The following is a 23,177-nucleotide window of genomic DNA, read 5'->3' as shown; positions in this document are numbered from 1 at the left end:
AACCCTTCAGCTCCTTAATCCCAGATAAAAAACAAAACAGGCATTTCATTTAAAGAAAGTTTAGCCCCCTCTTTTTATAAGTTTTTTTTTCTTTTTTAACACTCACATGCCCCATTCTTCTACTTGTCAATCATGACTGAACAGATTAAAACGCGTCGGCAGAGACGCTCTGGCCAAGGAGGCACCAGCAGAACATTCCTGGGAGATGCTGTGGCCAAGGAGGCACCAGCACAAGGTTCCTGGGAGATGCTCTGGCCAAGGAGACACCAGGACATCATTCCTGGGAGATGCTCTGCCCAAGGTGGCACCAGGACATCATTCCTGGGAGATGCTCTGGCCAAGGAGGCACCAGCACATCGTTCCTGGGAGATACTCTGGCCAAGGATGCACCAGCACAACATTCCTGGGAGATGTTGCACCAAGGTTGGACCAGCACAAGATCCCTGGGAGGTGCTCTGGCCAAGGATGCACCAGCACAACATTCCTGGGAGATGCTGTGCCCAAGGAGGCACCAGCACAACATTCCTGGGAGATGCTGTGACCAAGGAGGCACCAGCACAACATTCCTGGGAGATGCTGTGACCAAGGAGGCACCAGCACAACATTCCTGGGAGATGCTGTGACCAAGAAGGGACCAGCACAAGATCCCTGGGAGATGCTGTGGCCAAGGAGGCACCAGCACAACATTCCTGGGAGATGCTCTGCCCAAGGAGGCACCAGCACAACATTCCTGGGAGATGCTGTGACCAAGGTGGCACCAGGACATCATTCCTGGGAGATGCTCTGGCCAAGGAGGCACCAGCACATCGTTCCTGGGAGATGCTCTGCCCAAGGAGGCACCAGGACATCGTTCCTGGGAGATACTCTGGCCAAGGATGCACCAGCACAACACTCCTGGGAGATGTTGCACCAAGGAGGGACCAGCACAAGATCCCTGGGAGAAGCTCTGACCAAGGATGCACCAGTACAAGTTTCCTGGGAGATGCTGTGCCCAAGGAGGCAACAGCACAACATTTCTGGGAGATGCTCTGGCCAAGGAGGCACCAGCACAACATTCCTGGGAGACTCATGATGGGCTGTCCAGACCTGAAGCTTCTCCAGGTCTCTGCATTCCTTGAGCTGGTCCCAAATTCCAGCCCATTTGCCTGAGATGAGCAACTCACTCAACTGCTCTCTGAGAAGGCAGAAAATTCTGCTAATTGTGGCTCAACTTGGATTTTATGGATGTCTCAAGTACAGGGAGGGTGTTGAGAAATAAATAAATAAATGCAGACAAACTGATTTTCAGAATTTGGGAAGAAATGGTGATGAAAAAAGCCTGGAAACTCCTGCTGTGAAAAGACTCTGTGGTGTATTGGAAATGGGGTTCAGACACAAAAATAATTCACTTTTTCATGTTTAAATATATATTTTCTACACCAGGGTGGTCTCCACACACTAAAAACATCCTTGTGTGTCACCTAAAAATGTGCAACAATTTTAATCACACACACAGAGAACAAAAAGCCCAAGGAGAAAAAAATCCTTCATCTTTCTCCCATCCCTCCAAAAAGCATCTTTCTCCAGCTTTAATTTCTCTCAGATCAGCTTTGGGATGCAACTTTTGGGGTTTTCTGTGGGGCTTTTTAGCCAAGAATAAAGCACATCATCACCAGTGACACCCCTGACTCAGTGGCAGCTGCTCAACCCCAGCTCTTGGGAAGAGGAGGGGAAATTGGGTTCCTTGCATGGATACCCTTCCCCACCTCACCCCTGAGGAAGGACCAAGCCATTCCTTGATCAAATTGAGCTCCTCAGAATGCAGCTCCAACACAGTCCTTCTGATGGAGGACACCCTCACCAGGTGATCACAGAATCCTAGAATGGATTGGGTTGGAAAAGACCTCCCAGATCATCAAGTCCAACCCTTGGTCCAACTCCAGTCCCTTTACCAGATCATGGCACTCAGTGCCACGGCCAAGCTCAGCTGAAAAACCTCCAGGGATGGGGAATCCACCCCCTCTCTGGGCAGCCCATTCCAATGCCTGAGCACTCTCTCTGCAAAGAAGTTTTGCTGCTCTCCAACTTCAATTTCCCCTGGCAGAGCTTGAGCCCATCGTGCCCCCTTGTCCTATTGCTGAGTGCCTGGGAGAAGAGACCAACCCCCACCTGGCCACAACTTCCCTTCAGGCACTTCCAGACAGTGCTGAGGTCACCTCTGAGCCTCCTCTTCTCCAGGCTAAACACCCCCAGCTCCCTCAGCCTCTCCCCACAGCACTTGTGCTCCAGTCCCTTCTCCAGCCTCGTTGCTCTTCTCTTCTCACTTGGGTTGGAAGAAACCTCTGAGATCATCAAGTCCAACCCTTGATCCAACCCCACTGGGATCACTCTGGCACTCTGTGCCCTGGGCTGGTGATCCCAGTGGGGTTGGATCAAGACATGTTGGATTCTCTGTCCCTGGAGGTGTTTCAGAGGACACTCAGTGCCACATCCAATCCCTTCTCCAACCTCATTGATCTTCTCTGGACCTGGTGGGCAACATGAACCCCAAACCCCTCTGGCACCAGGGCAGTCACTGGCTCTGTGAAACCTTGGCCATCTCCATGAGCTGCTCCACCTGGGCTGGGTTCCTGGATCCCTCCCCTGAGACTGGGGAGGGGTTTTGGGGGGTAAAACACAAGATTTTCAGCCACTACAGATTAGCTTTGGAGGAAAGTGAAGATGTGGCCTGACCTGCTGCCACCACTTTATGTCTTACAGGCAGAACTCCAGCAGATATGGGTTATTTCCTCATCCCAAGACAACTGTTCCATGACCCAGAGAAGACACACACACCATGCCCAGCATCTCTGAGGGCAGCCAGACCCCCAGATCAGCTTTCCCAGCACCTACCCCAGCTTCCCAGAGCTTTCTGGAGTCTTTAGGAACATCTCTGCTGGGAATTTGGTTGCCTCCCACCCAAGCAGGAGCTGCCCTTCCCCAAGTCTCCACCTCCCTTGAGAACTCAGGATGAGTTTTCCAGCACAGCTGGAGAGCAGAGGGAGGCAAGGATGAGACAAGGAGAATCTTCTTATTGGGACAGGTTTCCTAGAACCTCATGAAGGTTGGAAAAGCCCTCTAAGATCCCCAAGTCCCCCAGCACTGCCAGATCCACCTTAAACCACATCCCTGAGTGCCACATCCACACGTTTTTTTGGGAGCAAGAGCTGCCTCTTCACGTAGAAGGAGAGAAATTCTGCCTTTTTGCTGGGGGCTGGTGGTTCAAAAGGAATTGGAAGACACATCTTAATTAAACAGTTTGTCCAGGTCTGCAAAGCAGGAACTCACAGCTTTTCTGAACCACAAAACAGCAATTAGTGGGAGGACTCCTGATGTCCTGGCACATAACGAAGCACGGCGGCAACACAAATAGAATAGGAGCTGGAGAATTAATTACAGGCTAAACAAATTAATTATGGGGCCTCAATCAATGCCAACACAAATGTAACCTTGTCCTCCTCACACCTTGGGAGGAAAATAGATCAACCTGGCAGCAAAGATTCCCTGTGTGTGTCCTGGACTCAAATCCTGCCTTGGAGCTTGAACTCACCCCAAGTGCCCTCCTGGTTATAAAAATCCAAGGAAAACTGAAAGCCTCTCAAATTATTCCAGGAAAATCCAGGAAAATAATAATAATAATAATAATGCCAACAGATCCTCTGTGTAGAAGGAAAGTGCTCAGGGATGAGATTGAGTGTGACACCCAGACCACAATCCCTGTCACCTCCTGCTCTCCACACAGAGCAAGAAGAAAAGGGCAAAAAGACCCCCAGAAACTCAGGAGCTGAAATTTGGAGGGTCAGAGTAACCAGATCTGGATTAAAAAAGGGGGAGAAAAGAGCAGAACACCCAAAGGGGCTCAGGTAAAGGGGCTGAGCACCCTCGAGCCGAGCTCCGAGGACGTGGTGCTTGCACAGCAAAGGGAAAAGCTGAAAGGGAAGTTTTGCATTAAGTGGCTGAAAAGGGATCTGGAACAAGGATCAAACCCCTTTTCTTTACTGGTTTCCTCCATGCTTGGACAAGTTTTGCACCAATTTTATAAATAAACAAGTGCTTTTAAAAGTCTCCCTGAAGCCACTGGTGAATTTTTCACTGTTGAAATAACTTGCATTGGCTGAAGGTTTTAACCACAGAGTCCAGCCCTCAAACACTCAGCAGAGAGTCAATAAAATGCTGATAAAATGTCCCCCAAAAGCCCTAAATCTTCCCACACTTCAGTTTGTTTTTAATCTGCATATTCAGGGTAGAACCATTTCATTGCATTTTACTGTAAAACACCCACAATGCTGCAGATTGTCTGAAGATCTGACTTGACATCATTCAAACCAGATCAAATGCTCTCAAACATGAATGGTGGAGGACCAGCCAAGGCTGGGCAGTTTTCAAGCTGCTTGAGAGTGCAAAGTGCAGCTGGAAAGCCTCAGGAGCTGCTTCCACCACCAGCTTGGCATCATTTTCCTGCCAAAATGCTGCTTTGCACCAGCTCAGGGACCCACCCCTGAGGGGACACGAGCAGCAAGGCAGGAATCAGGAGTCCATCCCAGTGGTTTTTGGCCACCAACAGGTTTTACAGCCAACATTTTGGATATAAAGAAAAGGTGTTGTCTCTTACCAACAGCAGGGAATGGCACAAACCTCTGGATCAGGAGGCGAGTGGATGGGGTGAACTTGTTTGCTCTCTGAATCAGAACATTAAGGCCCACCTGGGAATGGAAATAAAACAAAACAGAGAAGCACAAGCAGTTAATTCCAAGGAGCAGGGCAGATGTCACAGCTTGCAGACATATTGGGGACCTTCCCCATGCAGGAGAGTTTGAGAACTAAACCTTCTCTACACACTGCAGGGTTTGGCTGGTTTGGGTTCAACCCTTTATTCAACAAAGGGTTAAATCCAGCTGTTGATCTTAAAGGAAGGGTTGACCCCAAATGTTTGGCTTATAGAGAGGGTTGAACCCAACTTTTGGGCTTAAAGGAAGGGCTGAACTCAAATGTTGGGTTTATATAAAGGGTTGAACTCAACTGTTGGGCTTAAATGAAGGGTTGAACCCAAGTGTTGGGTTTATGTGAAGTGTTAAACTCAACTGTTGGGCTTGAATGAAGGGTTGAACCCAACCATTGTATTGAACCCAACCATTGGGTTTAAATTAAGGATTTGATGCAACCAGTGGGTTTATATGTAGGATTGAACCCAAGTGTTGGGTTTATAGGAAGGGTTGAACCCAATTTTTGACCTTAAATGAAGGGTTGAACCCAAGTATTGGGTTTACAGGAAGGGTTGAACTCAACCATTGGACTGAACCTATCCACTGGGTTTAAATTAAGGACTGAACCCAACCACTTGGCTTGAATGAAGGGTTGAACCCAAGTGTTGGGTTTATAGGAAGGGTTGAACTCACCCATTGCATTGAATCCAACCATTGGGTTTAAATTAAGGATTGAACCCAACTGTTGGGCTTAAATGAAGGGTTGAACTGAAGTGCTGGGTTTTATATGAAGGACTGAACTCAATCATTGGACTGAACTCAACCATTGGGTTTAAATTAAGGACTGAACCCAACCACTGGGCTTGAATGAAGGGTTGAACCCAAGTGTTAAGTTTCTAGGAAGGGTTGAACCCAATTTTGGGGTTTAAAAGAAGGGTTGAACCTAAGTGCTGGGTTTATATGAAGGGTTGAACCCAATTTTTGGCCTTAAATGAAGGGTTGAACCCAAGTGTTGGGTTTATAGGAAGGGCTGAACCCAACCATTGTATTGAACCCAACCACTGGGTTTAAATTAAGGATTTGATGCAAGCACTGGGTTTATATGTAGGATTGAACCCAAGTGTTGGGTTTATAGGAAGGGTTGAACCCAATTTTTGACCTTAAATGAAGGGTTGAACCCAAGTATTGGGTTTACAGGAAGGGCTGAACTCAACCATTGGACTGAACCCAACCATTGGGTTTAAATTAAGGACTGAACCCAACCACTGGGCTTGAATGAAGGGTTGAACCCAAGTGTTAAGTTTCTAGGAAGGGTTGAACCCAATTTTGGGGCTTAAATGAAGGGCTGAACCCAAGTGTTGGGTTTATATGAAGGATTGAACTCAACCATTGTATTGAACCCAACCACTGGGTTTAAATTAAGAATTGAACCCAACCACTGGGTTTAAATTAAGGATTTGATGCAGTCATTTGGTTTATATGTAGGGTTGAACTCAGCTGTTGGGTTTACAGGAAATGTTGAATGCAACCATTGGGTTGAACCCAACCACTGGTCTTGAATGAAGAGTTGAACCCAAGTGTTGGGTTTATAGGAAGGGTTGAACCCAATTTTTGGCCTTAAATGAAGGGTTGAACCCAACCATTGTATTGAATCCAACCATTGGGTTTAAATTAAGGATTGAACCCAACTGTTGGGCTTAAATGAAGGGCTGAACCCAAGTGATGGGTTTATAGGAAGGGTTGAACCCAACCATTGGACTCAACCCAACCACTGTGTTTAAATTAAGGATTGAACCCAACCACTGGGCTTGAATTAAGGGTTGAACCCAAGTGTTGGGCTTAAATGAAGGGTTGAACTCAATTTTGGGGCTTAAATGAAGGGTTGAGCCCAAGTGCTGGGTTTATATGAAGGGTTGAACCCAAGTGTTAAGTTTATAGGAAGGATTGAACCCAATTTTGGGGCTTAAATGAAGGGCTGAACCCAAGTGTTGGGTTTATATGAAGGGTTGAACCCAACCATTGTATTGAACCCAACCACTGGGTTTAAATTAAGAATTGAACCCAACCATTGGGTTTAAATTAAGGATTGAACAAAACTCTTGGGCTTAAATGAAGGTCTGAACTGAAGTGTTGAGTTTATATAAAGGGCTGAACCCAACCATTGTATTGAACTCAATCACTGGGTTTAAATTAAGGACTGGATGCAACCATTGGGTTTATATGTAGAGTTGAACCAAGTGTTGGGTTCATATGAAGGGTTGAACCCAACCATTGGGCTCAACCCAACCACTGGGCTTGAATGAAGGGCTGAACTCAAGTGTTGAGTTTATATGAAGTGCTAAACTCAACTGTTGAACTTAAATGAAGGGCTGAACCCAAGTGTTGGGTTTATAGGAAGGGTTGAACCCAACCATTGGGTTTAAACTAAGGACTGATCCCAACCACTGGGTTTAAATTAAGGATTGAACCCAACCATTGGGCTTAATCCAACCATTGGCTTTAAGCTAAGGATTGAACCCAATCCCTGGATTTAGCCAAAGAATTGAACCCAACTGTTGAGTTTCAACACAAACCAGAAACCACTGAACACCATTCAGTCCTGCTGGAAACACCCCTTGATGCCTTTTTACCCTTTTCCCCCATCCAGCACAAAATTCTTGGTGCTGGGAAGTCTCACCTGGCTGGGAAAAACCCAAATATCAGTGATGGTGGTGGCCCAACATAGTTAATTCCTTCCCCAATACAAACCTGGAGAATCTCCATCAAAAAGGGTTTCAAGCACAAATGGGGTTAAAAATTAAACAGACTATTAATGGGCAGTGACTTCTGTCTTCAAATTGCTTCAAATTACTTTCCCTCCCAGTATTTTGTCTTTTACATCAAAAAAAAAGGCCCACTCAAATCCCAAATGCACACAAAAAAAAAAATCCAACAGCCCCAAAACTGGGAATTTTCAGCTGAAAATGGGAGCCTTGAGCAACGTGTGGCCAAAGAGTTTTCAGCCAAAAATGCAGCAAAATTAAAAAAAAAAAAAAAAAACCAAGTAAAATTCATCCAAAGCCAAAAAGCTGCCAGAAAATAGTGATTTGGGGGGTTTTAAGGAGAAAAGAAAGGCAGGGGAGAACATATTTTGTGAGCTCCTACATTATACATGAAGCGGCAGCGCATCCCAACTTTTTGGAGGCTGAGAGGAAGATGCTGAGATGCAAAACTGCTGGGTAAGCTCTGCATAAGCAGAGTGCTGGTTTTCAAACCTCCTGAAGTGTTTCCAGAGCCTTTTCCACAAGGTTTTCACCACAAGCAGGAAACCTTTGTGTTCTCCTCAGCCAACATGAGTCTAACGCTGAGCCCAAGAGGGTCTTGATGGTTCTTACCTGGACAACAACGTGGGGTTTGTCTTGAACCTTCTTCCCATTCAAAAATGACTGAATGATTTTTTTCCCCCATTTTCCAAGGGTTGGGATGTGCATTTTGAAAATCTGAAAGCTTCCAGAAACTGTAAAGCAGCCCAAGATGTGTGGCTTGAAGAAGAAGACAGTTTTAAGCCTGGCTTTGCTGCTGCTGCCCCAAAGATTTGGGGGTTTACAGCCCAGAATTGGTTAATCTGCAACAATGCCAAATTTTGGTGGGTTTCCAACCTGTGCCTGGAGGTTTGATGGAGAGATTTGACCACAAAGTGGAAGAGCAGCAGCTTTTGAAAGAAAAAAGCTGGGTCTGGGAGAGGCACCGCTGTGAGGCCCCTGCTAATAAAAACATTTTACTTTCAGATCCAATTTGATGAACTGGCTCCCCCCCCTCAGAGCAACCACCCTGCTGGGAGGATGAAATTAAATGTTGCTATAGATTTAAAGCCAATCTCCCAAATTCCCAACACCAGGACCAGAGAGAGGAAACTAATGAGGGGTTGTTTTCTACAGTTTGGAAATTGCTTTGGCCAATCTGTGAACTCTTTCCCGCGGGTCAGGAAGTGGGATGAGGGTAAACAGGGCAAGGAGAGCATCTGACAATGAGCAGGAACTGCTCAACCTCAGCCCCCACTAAGGCAAAGGACCATCAGCAAGGAGAGGTTAATGAGTTTAATTACATGGGGCTGCCAAGGAACATTATGAGGCTGATTCATCACTAAAAAAAAAACCAACTACAGGATTATTATTGGGACCATCATCTTTCCCACAGTCCAAGTCCCTCCTCTGGGATCTGCAGCTCTGGTGATGGGCAAACATGGGACACCAAGTTCCAGTGGGATTCATCCCACCAGATGTGGCCAAATCACAGATCACTGAGGTTGGAAAAGCCCTCTGAGATCATGGAGTCCAACCATCCCCTAGCACTGCCAAGGCCACCACTGACCATGTCCCCAAGTGTCACATCCAGAGGGCTTTGCAATCCCTCCAGGAATGGGGATCCACCCCTGCCCTGGGCAGCTGTGCCAGGGCTGGACAGCCCTTTAGGTAAAGAAATTTTTACTGAGGTCCAGCCTAACCCTCCTCTGGCACAACTTGAGGCTTCTTCCTCTCATCCCACAGGCTCCCTCTGCAGCTCAGCAGAGAAAGGAGCCCTTTTAAGGGCTTTTATTCTTCCTCCAAGACTGACATTCCCAGATGCTCATGGGAAATGTCCCCAGCAGTGCCCAATCATCCCTGCTGACCATCAAAGCAGTCCCAGGATGCAGCTCAGATGAAGATCCAGAGAAGAGCAGCGAGGCTGGAGAAGGGACTGGATGTGGCACTGAGTGTCCTCTGAAACACCTCCAGGGACAGAGAATCCAACATGTCTTGATCCAACCCCACTGGGATCACCAGCCCAGGGCACAGAGTGCCAGAGTGATCCCAGTGGGGTTGGATCAAGGATTGGACTTGATGATCTCAGAGGTCTCTTCCAACCCAACTGAGAAGAGCAACAAGGCTGGAGAAGGGAGTGGAGCACAAGTGCTGTGGGGAGAGGCTGAGGGAGCTGGGGGTGTTCAGCCTGGAGAAGAGGAAGCTCAGAGGTGACCTCAGCACTGTCTGGAAGTGCCTGAAGGGAAGTTGTGGCCAGGTGGGGGTTGGTCTCTTCTCCCAGGCACTCAGCAATAGGACAAGGGGGCACGATGGGCTCAAGCTCTGCCAGGGGAAATTGAAGTTGGAGAGCAGAAAAATCTTCTTTGCAGAGAGAGTGCTCAGGCATTGGAATGGGCTGCCCAGAGAGGGGGTGGATTCCCCATCCCTGCAGGTTTTTCATCTGAGCTTGGCCATAGCACTGAGTGCCATGATCTGGTAAAGGGACTGGAGTTGGCCCAAGGGTTGGACTTGATGATCTCAGAGGTCTTTTCCAACTCAATCCATTCTGTGATTCTCTAAGATGTCCATGCTGGTGATGTCTCAACTCAGGCAAGACTTGTCTCCTCCTCCCAGTTTGGGCCTATGGGCATGAATTTGCAGTACTGGTTTGGGATATTCATGGACTCATGGAAAGGTTTGGGTTGGAAAGGACCTTAAAGATCCTCCAGTCCCAACCCCTGCCATGGGCAGGGGCACCTCCCACAGCCCAGGTTGCTCCAAGCCCTGTCCAGCCTGGCCTTGGACACTCCCAGGGATGGGGACTCATCCACATGTTCCTGCAGTGTGACCTGGATTAGAGAACAAATCCAGCTCTTTCAGCGTGCCTGGTTTGTTGAGGTTTCCTCCTCAAGAGCAGTTCCTCTGTCTGGCTGATGGAGCATCCCAAAGAGCAGGACCAAGGGATCCACTTACACCACCACAGTTCCTACCGACCCACAACATGAAACTGGGACCAAACCCTGACAGTGGGAGAGAAACCTCCCTCAGGGCTCTGCTGTGCCTCTGGCACCACTCTCTGCCTTTCCTTCCTCTCTCTTCCTCAAGAATTCCTGCTGTTTATTTTGCCACCAGGTTTGTTTTCAGCATCAACAACATTATCTGAGCAGAAGGACAACGTTTGTGACGTCGCCGTGGTTTGAAACCACCAAACATCATCGCAAGGACCAACATTTCTGCTTCCTTTTCTCTTCCTTCTTGTTTCTAAAAGTCCCGACCTCATGTCCACCGTGACACAATTTTTGAAAACATGGGAATTCTGGAAAAAATTCCTGGGTTTTTTTGCCCCATTTTTTTAAGATGTTTGAAGTCTGAGAGATGGTTTTGGAATGCCTGAAGTTGGCAACGACCAAACCATTTGCTGAAGGTCTAACCCTGCACCTCTTAAACCAGTTCCAGTTCAGTAGATACATCCAAGAAGCCCAAAAAGTTATTTCATGTTATTTTGAGAGGGAATTTTTATAAAATAGAGGAATATTGAGAGTTCAGGGAGCAAGGTGGACGTTGGTTGGCAGATGACACCACCTGAGCAGCTCTCCAGGATTTGTTGACTGTGCTGGTGAAACCTCTCACTGACTCAGCTCTGAGACAACCCTGCCCATGGCAGGTGGAGCTGGCTGCTCCAAGGGACCTTGGAAGTCCACTTGGAAGGAGGGACTGGCTCCAAAGAAGTTTATCCTTCATCCCTCCAATCACCAGATTGCTGGATCAGAACACTAATTAGGTCTGATGAATCCCATACAGCCAAGCTGAAGAAAAGAGCATTAGGAGAAGGAAGGAAGAAACTCATTCATTAGGGCTGGGAGGTGAAGAGGCTGGGAGAGATGGAAAACTGGGCTGGTTCCCAACTGGAGCTTTCCCAAGTCAAGGAGAACAGAATGGAGGAGTCCAAGAGAAGGGAAAGAAATAAGGATCCATGTGGAGAAGGGAGTTAGAGAGGAGCAAGAGGATGGAAAGGAGGAAAAGTCCCACCCAGTGTGACTGCAGAAGGGAGGAGCACAGCAGCTCCCAGTTGGACTTTTCAATGGAAAAAAAAGCTGTAGCCTTGAGGAAGAGGCAAAATTGCAGGAGAGGCAGGAGCAGGAAAACAGGGAATTCGTGCTCATAATGAGACAAACTTGATTTGAAAGATGATGGAGAAAGGAGAATGGTGGGAGCCATGCCCAGAACAAGAGGTTGTTGTCTCCATATCAAGTTTTCCTGCTATGTGGGCCCTGCACAACACCTGGGTGTTGTGGGGCTGGGCAGGGGCAGAAGGAAAGGGACTCCAGGAGAATAAACTTGCTGGAAAGGGACTCCAGGAGAATAAACTTGCTGGAAACAAAGACACACCAGTGGAACAAGAGAGAAGATGCTGCAGAGAAACACGTGGAGTTTGGAAGGCAACTCTCACAGAACCACAGATGGTTCGGGTTTGAAGGGACGTTAAAGAGCATCCAGTGCCACCCCCTGCCATGGGCAGGGACACCTCACACCAGCTCAGGGTGCTTCAAACCCCATCCAACCTCGCCTTGGGCACTCTCAGGGATGGGGTTGGCAAGGACCTGGCAGTTGCCAGGTACTCCTAAATCCAGAGGCAGCTGGATGGGCACTGGGTTCCTCCCCAGAGGACACCACAACTTTCCTTCCACTACACCAAAGGCTCCAGGTTGTGCCTTTGCAAAGTGGCTGCTACAGCTCCAATGATTTATGGGATCCATGAAGGAATTTCCAGGCTGGGTTTCCAGTCTGAATGATCCAACCACTCTCTTGTGTTATTTGAACCCTCTATCTGTGAATCAAGAGAGAAGAGGAGGTGCAGGAAGAGGAGAAACCCAGATTTGGGACCCAGGCCCTGCTTCATTTAAAAGCAGCAGCAGGAATTTATCAGTCCCACCTCCTGTGATGCTCCTGCCACAACCATGGAGGTGCCCAGCCATGCTCCATGCCCTCCCAGCCCTCAGCCAGCTCCTGGATGTTCCCTGCCTGTCCTGAGTGAGGGACAGTGCTGAGGGACAGTGCTGAGGGACAGTGCTGAGGGCAGTGCTGAGGGATAATGCTGAGGGCCAGTGCTGAGGGCAGTGCTGAGGGATAATGCTGAGGGACAGTGCTGAGGGCCAGTGCTGAGGACAGTGCTGAGGGCAGTGCTGAGGGACAGTGCTGAGGGACAGTGCTGAGGGCAGTGCTGAGGGCAGTGCTGAGGGCAGTGCTGAGGGAAAATGCTGAGGGCAGTGCTGAGGACAGTGCTGAGGGACAGTGCTGAGGGATAGTGCTGAGGGACAGTGCTGAGGGCAGTGCTGAGGACAGTGCTGAGGGCAGCGCTGAGGGATAATGCTGAGGGCCAGTGCTGAGGGCCAGTGCTGAGGGCAGTGCTGAGGGCAGTGCTGAGGGTAGTGCTGAGGGCAGTGCTGAGGACAGGGATGAGGGACAGTGCTGAGGACAGTGCTGAGGGCAGTGCTGAGGACAGGGATGAGGGACAGTGCCGAGGGACAGTGCTGAGGGACAGTGCCGAGGGACAGTGCTGAGGGACAGTGCTGAGGACAGTGCTGAGGGCAGTGCTGATGGCAGTGCTGAGGGCAGTGCTGAGGGCAGTGCTGAGGACAGTGCTGAGGACAGTGCTGAGGACAGTGCTGAGGGATAATGCTGAGGGCAGTGCTGAGGGCAATGCTCAGGGACAGTGCTGAGGACAGTGCTGAGGGACAGTGCTGAGGGATAATGCTGAGGGCAGTGCTGAGGGATAGTGCTGAGGGCAGTGCTGAGGGACAGTGCTGAGGGACAGTGCTGAGGGACAGTGCTGAGGGCAGTGCTGAGGGCAGTGCTGAGGGATAGTGCTGATGGCAGTGCTGAGGGACAGTGCTGAGGGCAGTGGGTGGCCTCCTGTGCTGTCTCACAGGCTGATTATGGTCCTCACACCACATTCACAGCCTGTCAATGCATCCCCCCCAGATGCCTCGCAGACAATTATCGGGAAGAAGGAGCTGGGATTAGAAAAATCCACAGGGGCACCTCCACCTGTGGAGGGGAGAGGAAAATTGTGTGTGTGTGTGTGTGTGTGTGTGTGTGTGTGTGTGTGTGTTTGAGTGTGTGTGTGTGTGAGTTCAGTGTGCAACAGGAGCAGGGCAGCAGGAACAGCCCCTGACTGGTGGAACTGATGGAACAGGAGCTGAAGGTCTTCCCTGCCACACTGAGTTGGTCCAACTGCTCCTGTCCTTCCTGACATGGGGAAAAAAAAAACATTAAAATCCTGTCCTCATTAACTTTATAAGTGTAATGAATCAGCCCAACTCCGGTATAATTAAAGTTCTCAGATTCTCCTTCTGGTTTAGGTCAGAGACCCTCAAGCATCACCTGGATGTGACTCCTGGGGATGTTCCTGTGCAGGGCAAAGATCTGGACTTGATGATCCTTGTGTGGGACTCTTAAAACTCAGCCTATCCTGGAATTCTGGATTTCTGTCCAAGCTGAGCTGTGGGACTCAGGGCTGCAAGGGCAGGTAATGCCAAAGCCCATGGTGACCCAACCTTGACAATATTAATATAAGTTTCCACAGATTATCTTGTGCTTGAAGAGCCTTCACCCCTCAGCTTCCTTAGGAGAAAAGAAATCAGATTTTAGGCTGAACTTCTATGTGGTTGTGAATGTCTTGGGTTGTAAGGGATGTTTTCCAGCAAAACACTTTAGATTTTTTAGATTTTCCAGCTTGTTTAAAAGTATCATTTTTACCATGTCCATTTATCCAAAAGCAGCTTCTGTTTTAATCTGATTTCTCAGGCCCACACTGGCCTTTGCGGATCAGAATCCTACACAACTTTTTGTGTCTGATACCCCTAAAAATAAAATATTGGAGTCGTAATTTTGGGTGATCTCTGTACCCAACCTGTCCTGACTGTGGCTGAGATTAATTTATGACCACTCTGGCAACACAGCCAACAATCTCAAAGAGAAATTGCAGCACATGAAGAATCCAGAAGCTCTGCAGAAACTCTGCAGAGCCCCTCAGAAGGTGTATTTTCTTGGAAATAACATCCCCAAGGCCTCTGTAGGGAAGAGTTTCCCCAGGATGACTTACTAAGGAGCAGGAGGAGACACCTCCACTTTGGCTCTGCTGGTGGCAACCACAGTCTCACCTAAACCACGTTCTCCTTTGCCCAAAGCCAGGGAGGACTCACATTCCATCTCTGAGGGATGAGGAGCAGCTGAAGGGAGGCAACAACTCAACTGCTGCAGCAGTTTATTGGATGAAAATCCTCCAAGTCCACAAACCAAGATCAAGAGTGTCAAAGGTCCTAAAACTGATCTGTACAAAGCTCCAGACTGGCAGGGATGGTTCTTACCCTTGCAGTTTTCCAAGGAAAAAGGTATCATGGGATCATAGAAACATTTAGGTTGGAAAAGTCCTCTCAGATCCAGTCCAACCACCCTCAGCACGGCCAAGGCCACCACTGACCATGTCCCCAAGTGCCACATCCACATGGCTTTGAAATCCCTCCAGGGATGGGGATCCCCCCCAGGCCTGGGCAGCTGTGCCAGGGCTGGACAGCCCTTTCCAGGGAGGAATTCCTCCCAATATTCAGTCCAAGCCTTCCCTGGCCCAGCCTGAGGCTGTTCCCTCTCCTCCTGTCCCTGTTCCCTGGAGCAGAGCCCAACCCCTCCAATCCCCCCTCCTTCCAAGGAATTTTAGGGATCCAGAAGGTCCCCCCTGAGCCTCCTTTTCTCCAGGCTGAGCCCCCCCAGCTCCCTCAGCTGCTCCTGCTGCTCCAGCCACAGGACACCTCAACCAACCAAACTGTCCTGCTTCTCTCCAGTTTTCATCTAGTTTGGTTTTATAGAAATTCATGTTCAACTCCAGTTTGTGAAAGCACCAGGACATCCTGCAGTGACCCAGAACACCAGTAAAACCCACTGGCATCAGTTCCCCACCTCCACTGGCTTGTCCACAGCCAGGATTTAGTATCAGGAAGCAAAGAAGCACTTCTGAAATGAAAACACCTGCAAAGAGATGCTTTAAACACCCTCCAGCCCAGCAGTGACTCCAAAGTGAATCATGAGGAGCTGATGGACCAAAGTTGTTAATGGCATTAATCACCTGATTTTTTTTGATAGAATCACAGAATCATGGAATGGATTGGGATGGAAAAGACCTCCCAGATCATCAAGTCCAACCCTTGGGCCAACTCCAGTCCCTTTACCAGATCATGGCACTCAGTGCCACGGCCAAGCTCAGCTGAAAAACCTCCAGGGATGGGGAATCCACCCCCTCTCTGGGCAGCCCATTCCAATCCCTGAGCACTCTCTCTGCAAAGGAGTTCTTGCTGCTCTCCAACTTCAATTTCCCCTGGCAGAGCTTGAGCCCATCGTGCCCCCTTGTCCTATTGCTGAGTGCCTGGGAGAAGAGACCAACCCCCACCTGGCCACAACTTCCCTTCAGGCACTTCCAGACAGTGCTGAGGTCACCTCTGAGCCTCCTCTTCTCCAGGCTGAACACCCCCAGCTCCCTCAGCCTCTCCCCACAGCACTTGTGCTCCACTCCCTTCTCCAGCCTCGTTGCTCTTCTTTTCTCAGTTGGGTTGGAAGAGACCTCTGAGATCATCAAGTCCAACCCTTGATCCAACCCCACTGGGATCACTCTGGCACTCTGTGCCCTGGGCTGGTGATCACAGCGGGGTTGGATCAAGACATGGTGGATTCTCTGTCCCTGGAGGTGTTTCAGAGGACACTCAGTGCCACATCCAGTCCCTTCTCCAGCCTCGTTGCTCTTCTCTGGCCCCACTCCAGTCCCTCAATAAACTCCAGGTTACCCAGTAACAAAAGGCAAAGGGAAACATCCAAGTGTTGGTACATTCCAAGTGCAGAGATCACTCCAAACCATCCAGCCTGGCTGGCAGTCATGGTTACAAGACACTTCATCTCCCTCTCTTACACAAAAGAAGACAAAACACCTACTTTTGTCAGAATTTAGCTCAGGTTGCTAAGTGAGAACAACATATTTATTTGTCTCTGTGCTGACGAGACCATAAATCCCAAACTTGGACTTAATAAAAACATTGTTAGAAGTTACAAATCCTGGTCTGTTTGGAAGAGGAATGAGGGAGGTTGGGAACTGGAGTCAATCCCACCATTCCTCCACATCAGAGGGGCCTCATCTCACACACACATGGCTTTGCTTCCCCTTTCACTAGGGGAGAATTGAAGTCCTGTCACAAAGGGGGAATCCCATGATATGCCGAGCTGGGAGAGATCCATAAGGACCATCCAGTCCCAACCCCTGGCCCTGCAGAGACACCCCAACAATCCCACCCTGTGCCCCAGAGCATCACCCAACACTCCTGGAGCTCTGGCAGCCTTGGGGCTGTGCCCACTGCCCTGGGGAGCCTGGGCAGTGCCCACCACCCTCTGGGGGAAGAGCCTTTCCCTGAGATCCCACCTGAGCCTGCCCTAGCACAAGGAGCTTGGAGCCATCATAACTCAGCTGTCACAAGGTGTTTCCTGGTTGTTACACACACCTATAGACATAAAACACACTCTGTGCTCCTGCCAGGCTTCCTGTGGTCTAATTAGAGCCCACCCTGCCATCAGGGAAGGCCAATGCCAGCACAGGGAGGCACTTGGCATCTCCAGGGGGCACGGAGTGGACACCAGATGGACCTGAGCCTGGAGCAGAGCAACAACATGTGGATCATGGGAAGACATCAGAAACGAGGTCAAACGGTGATGGCAGGAGAGAGAAGACCCCTCAGAGAGTTGGCACAAGGTCTGCAACATCACAAGGAGCAAAGTCTGGAGCTGCTTTAGGCAGAACTTGAAGCCACGATGGTGGGAACTGAAAACCTGATGGATAAAGATCTGAACTTAAAGACAACAGCAGTGACGGCACTGCTGAGATGCTTTGAAGGTGTAGAGGAGTCCAAGGAGTCACCCCATGGGCTCCAGGTGAGGCAACCCCTGGGGCAACACCATCAGCCACCCATGTGGAGGTGTCAGCACCAGTGACAACCCAGAGAGTGGCTGCTCATGGCCCTGGTCTGGAGCTGAAATAAATTTCTGTCCAACAGTCCCTTCTGACCTCAGACAGAAGTCTGAGTACAAGGACATGGCACAGAATCAGAGAATCACAGAATGGATTGGGTTGGAAAAGACCTCTGAGATCATCAAGTCCAACCCTTGGTCCAACTCCAGTCCCTTTACCAGATCATGGCACTCAGTACCACGGCCAAGCTCAGCTGAAAAACCTCCAGGGATGGGGAATCCACCCCCTCTCTGGGCAGCCCATTCCAATCCCTGAGCACTTTCTCTGCAAAGAAGTTTTTGCTGCTCTCCAACTTCAATTTCCTCTGGCAGAGCTTGAGCCCATCGTGCCCCCTTGTCCTATTGCTGAGTGCCTGGGAGAAGAGACCAACCCCCACCTGGCCACAACTTCCCTTCAGGCAGTTCCAGACAGTGCTGAGGTCACCTCTGAGCCTCCTCTTCTCCAGGCTAAACACCCCCAGCTCCCTCAGCCTCTCCCCACAGCACTTGTGCTCCATTCCCTTCTCCAGCCTCGTTGCTCTTCTCTTCTCTTCTCAGTTGGGTTGGAAGAGACCTCTGAGATCATCAAGTCCAACCCTTGATCCAACCCCACTGGGATCACTCTGGCACTCTGTGCCCTGGGCTGGTGATCACAGTGGGGTTGGATCAAGACATGGTGGATTCTCTGTCCCTGGAGGTGTTTCAGAGGACACTCAGTGCCACATCCAGTCCCTTCTCCAGCCTTGTTGCTCTTTTCTGGCCCTGCTCCAGCCCCTCAAAATCTTTCCTCAACTGAGGGGCCCTGACCAAGACTCCCTTCTGACCTCAGGGTGAAGTCTGAGCCCAAGGCTACGGCACTGAAGAGCTGAGCCAGAACCAAAAGGGATCAGCAACGACACAGCAAAGGGAGTTTGGATCTAAAATTAAGAATTAGAGAATCCTAAAATGGTTTGGGTTGGAAGGGACCTTAAAGACCATCCAGTTCCACCCCATACCATGGGCAGGGACACCCTCCACTCTCCCAGGTTGCTCCAAGCCTGGCCTTGAACACTTGAAAGGATGGGGCAGCCACAACTTCCCTGAGCAAAAGAAACCTATTTATATATATAAAAAGTAATAATAATATGTAAAAGTTCTAATATATAAATCCCAAATATTACTAATAAAATTGGCTTCATGTGGCTTTTTTAACCTTTTCAAAGTGTGAAAAAAATAGCAGAGTAAGAGTGTGTGTGTCAGCTGGAAAGAGTTTCTGTGTAATTACAAACCCTCTGATCTGCACAGCTCTTGGCACAGGAATATTTGGGGAATAGTGAAAAATCCCAAACATTCAAACCACACTTGGTCTTTCTCAAGTCTTTTTACTCCTCTCTGCCTTTGTTTGCCTCGTTTAGGAAAACCAGCTGGTATTAATTGAGCTTCACACACCAGCACCATGAACAGCAGCCAGAGAGCAGGAAATGAAGCCTAAGCACAGGAATCCACTCAACTGTTTGGAAAAATAATGGCAATTATCACACTCAGAACAGCAGTAAAAGAGGAGCTATCACAAGGACAGGCTGGTGTTGGGACAATGGGATAAAAATAAACTACAAGCACAGAAAGAGAGCCAGAAATTTTAGAGGTTGCCCAGAGAAGCTGTGGCTGCTCCATCCCTGGAAGTCTCCAGGTTGGACAGGGCTTGGAGCACCCTGGGCTGGTGGGAGGTGTCCCTGCCCATGGCAGGGGGTGCAACGAGGTGATCTTTGGGATCCTTTCCAACCCAAACACCTTTTCCAACCTTTCTTCAAAGCGATTCCTTCATAAAATTCTGGACCTGGCACAGCTTTCCTTGCTGTGAAGCAGGTTGGGATGGGAGTAGGTGGAAAGCAAAGGGAATACTGGGGGGAAAATACTGAAAAATACCCAATAAAAGAATAGTGATTGCTCCCTAAACTCATCCTGAAGGGCTGGAAATCAGGAGTCGTGGATGTAGAACCAGATCCAAGAGGGAAGCATCACTCCTTTCCAACACTGATTCCTCTCTATTGAAAACAGGAAGAAAATCAGGTTATTCCCAAAGATTCCCTAAGACCTTTTGTTCAATTGCAAGACTCATAAAGCCAAAATCTGCATATTCATCCACCTGAATAAGCCATTTGCTTGTCCCTCTTGTTAAAGACCCGGAGGGTGAGGATGATGAGAAGAACAATCCCAAGTCAACAGCTCTGTCCCTTCCTGGATGTTCTCCCGTGTCCTTTGCCAACTGCAAACATGGAAGGGGCTCACTGGGATTAATCCTGGCTCTCCAAGCCCACTGGAGGCAGTGGCACTTGTTTCCAGGTCATCTGGTCCTCATGAGCTCACCTTGGGAGCTGATTTGTTGCTCACTGGCAGCAGAGATCAGTTCTTGAGGGCTGAGGATACAACAAAAGGAGCCCCAGGGCTGTTGATTTGTCATCAGTGTTTAAAACAGCCCAGACCCAACTCTGGAGGACGTGCTGGGTATTAATGCAGGTCTTTACAACCTAAAATCACTCCTTGCTCTGCAGGATTCCATGGGCTGCTCCATGTTGGGAGCTGAGTATGGAATAAGTGCTCCCAGAGGTACCACCCACACCAGGAGTGTCCCCCAAGGGCTTGGGGACATCAGGGCACAGCAACTTCATTTTCACCCATCCCATGTGCCACAGGCTGCTCCACTTGGATCTCCTTCCAGCACCAGGAAGGAGAAAGACCTGTGGAGCTGCTGCCCTTCATGGTCCAGTAGGAAGACCTCCTTCAATATGAAGAAGAACCCATGAAGGCTTTTGGTCTTCTCCACCCCCCAACTATATCCACGGATCTACAGAAAGTTCCTGCCTGCCCATAACAATATTCTGACCCTCAGAGTGCCACAGGTACAAACCACTGCTATTCCAGAGCTTTTCACACACACCAAGGGCTCCCAGTGGATCTGGTGGGGCCTTGGTGGCACTTTCAAGGAGGCAGAAACACCTCCTTGCAGGAAGAATTCCCCTTGCACGAGGCTGCAAAGTCATAGTTTTAATTATCTACAAATCTTGGTGGAGCTTTTCATGCTGCTTTGCACACAAGTTTCTCACAGCACCACCAATGGTCCCTTCTGCACTTTGACCCTGTTTTTCTGCTTCAGCTCCTTTGCAGGATCCAAATCTTTGGAGAACCAAAGACTTCCAAGAGCTGCACCAGCTGTCCCAACACGGACATCCCCCAGGTGGTTTCCTTACCGAAGCCTCTCAGCTTCTCGGGGTGACAAAACTCTGCCAACATCACTTCTCCAGGGCTCCTGCCCCTCTAATCTGCCCCTGTGGCCAAAATGGAGAGGAGCATTAATGCCAACAACGTGGGACTGTCACTGTGGGAGCTGTGCTGGGGGTTGGGAGGCAGGTTGGGAGTGGCAGCAGCACAGCAAGCTGGAAAAGGTCATTTAATAACTTACGGGGTGGAGAAAGGGCTGAACCAAGGACTGAGGAGGATTGTGAAGCTTTCCCATGGAAGCTGTGGGTGGAAAACAGCTGCTGATGGAAGCATTGAGGTTGGTGGGATGGGGATTTGGGTTATAATTCAGCTGGAAGAGTGTGGGTTGGTGTGGCCACAGCTCCACAGGGTTAGGAAGTGATGGAGCTCACACCGACACAGGGCTGGGCAGTGCAGGGTTAATTCTGCAGGTGACAGAGGGAAAACAGAGCAGGCCATGCCAGAAACATGGAAAACTGCCCAATAAAATGGACAGTTCCCCCTGAAAACCTCAAGGCACTTTGACAACTCTACCCCTTTTGCAAAGCTGTCTGGCAGCTGCACAGGAATCAAGAGCAAATTCTTTGGGACTTGGGGAAAAAGGGAAAAAATCTCAGCCAGGGGGTAAAAAAAAACCTGCTGTGGGATCCTTAATGTTCCAGCAGAACAGGGACAAGCATCAATTCCAGAGGCTGATTTGGAAACCCAACATGAGAAGTAACTTCCATAAGCTGCACCTGAGAAATGTCTCAGTGTCTTTGGGGATGAGCTGACCCTGCTCCAAGTGTCAGTTTGTGCTGCTGGGAAATGTGAGTGTTGAAAGTCAGGAGATCAGGACTTCAGTGATGTCAAAAGCTGCTCTCCTACAGATTATTTCAGATATAACTCCAGAGGAGGCCCCGGAGATGCTGCAGGGCTGGAGCCCCTCTGGGCTGGAGCCAGGCTGGGAGAGCTGGGGGGGTCACCTGGAGAAGAGAAGGCTCCAGGGACACCTGAGAGCCCCTGACAGGGCCTGAAGGGGCTCCAGGAGAGCTGGAGAGGGACTGGGGACAAGGCCTGGAGGGACAGGACACAGGGAATGGCTTCCCACTGCCAGAGGGCAGGGATGGGTGGCAGGACATGAGCTGAAGCTGCACCAGGGGAGGGGCAGGTTGGACATGAGGAAGAATTTCCTCACAGAAAGGGGGGTTGGGCATTAGAAGGGGCTGCCCAGGGAGGTGGTGGAGTCCCATCCCTGAAGGTGCCCAGAGGCAGGACTGGCCATGGCACTCAGTGCTCTGGGCTGGGGGACAAGGTGGGCATCGGGCACAGGGTGGGCTCCATGGGCTGACAGGGCTTTGCCAAATGGGCATCGGGCACAGGGTGGGCTCCATGGGCTGGCAGGGCTTTGCCAAATGGGCATCGGGCACAGGGTGGGCTCCAGGGGCTGGGAGGGCTTTTCCAAGGTGGGCATTGGGCACAGGGTGGGCTCCATGGACTGGCAGGGCTTTGCCAATGGACATCAGACACAGAGTGGGCTCCAGGGGCTGGGAGAGCTTTTCCAAGATGGGCATCAGGCACAGGGTGGGCTCCGTGGGCTGGGAGGGCTTTTCCAACCCAAATGATTCTGTGAGATGGAACATTAAAGAGAAATCCTTGTCTGGGAGGGTGGGCAGGCCCTGGCACAGGTTGGGCAGAGAAGCTGTGGCTGCCCCATCCCTGGGAGTGTCCCAGGCCAGGTTGGACAGGGCTTGGAGCACCCTGGGCTGGTGGAAGGTGTCCCTGCCCATGGCAGAGGGTGACATTGGATGGTCTTTAAGGTCCCTTCCAACCTAAACCATTCCATGATTCTAAAATAAGACCTGAACACTCTTTCCTGCTTGAAAAACATCCACAGGTGAAAAGATGCAATTCCAAGCTCTGTGGATCGAGGTGCCAACCCCCCAGAGCTCTGCCTCCTTCCAGCACCTCAGCTGCCACACCACCCCCCTGCAGCCTCAGAGTGCCTGTTCTGATTTGGATTAGGCAAATTCAGCCCCAATTAATGCATAATTAGATATTTGGAGTTCACCAGCAGCAAAGCCGTGCTACAGGAAGTTCTGGAAGCACTCAGAAGTGTCCGTCTGATGAAAAGCTTTGGCATGCATGGACAGACACACCTCAGGGTTACAACATTTCTGGTTAGGAAGCCTGAACTGTGTCAATCAAAAGGCAAAACATGCTTGGCAACCCAAAGAAAGTCATGAAATGAAGAGACACAAAGCGTTACCCACTGCTATTGAGACAGCACTTATGACAGCTCCCAAGTAGCCCTGGATGAACTTGGATGTCGGAGAAGGCTTTGGAAAGAAAAAATAAAACATATTGTCAATAAACAAATTTATGGTTATTAAAACCCAAGCAAGTTTTTTTCCATTTTTTTGGGGTTAGGTTTTTTTTT

General features: G+C 49.6%; 1 protein-coding gene across 1 annotated transcript in view; it reads right to left on the bottom strand.

The window, feature by feature from the left end:
• Nucleotides 1–23,177, bottom strand: part of SFXN5 (sideroflexin 5) — a 147,630-nt gene that overhangs the window by 43,026 nt on the left and 81,427 nt on the right. Inside the window, exons 9-10 of the mRNA XM_071555276.1 lie at nt 23,011–23,076; nt 4,631–4,721 (exon numbers count right to left, since the gene is read on the bottom strand). Of these exons, the coding sequence (XP_071411377.1) occupies nt 4,631–4,721; nt 23,011–23,076 (157 nt within the window). The remainder of the gene's footprint in view (nt 1–4,630; nt 4,722–23,010; nt 23,077–23,177) is intronic.

The sequence above is a fragment of the Pithys albifrons genome, chromosome 5, assembly GCF_047495875.1.
Source record: "Pithys albifrons albifrons isolate INPA30051 chromosome 5, PitAlb_v1, whole genome shotgun sequence".
Lineage (NCBI taxonomy): Eukaryota > Metazoa > Chordata > Aves > Passeriformes > Thamnophilidae > Pithys > Pithys albifrons.
This window is presented reverse-complemented; position numbering and strand designations above follow the sequence as displayed.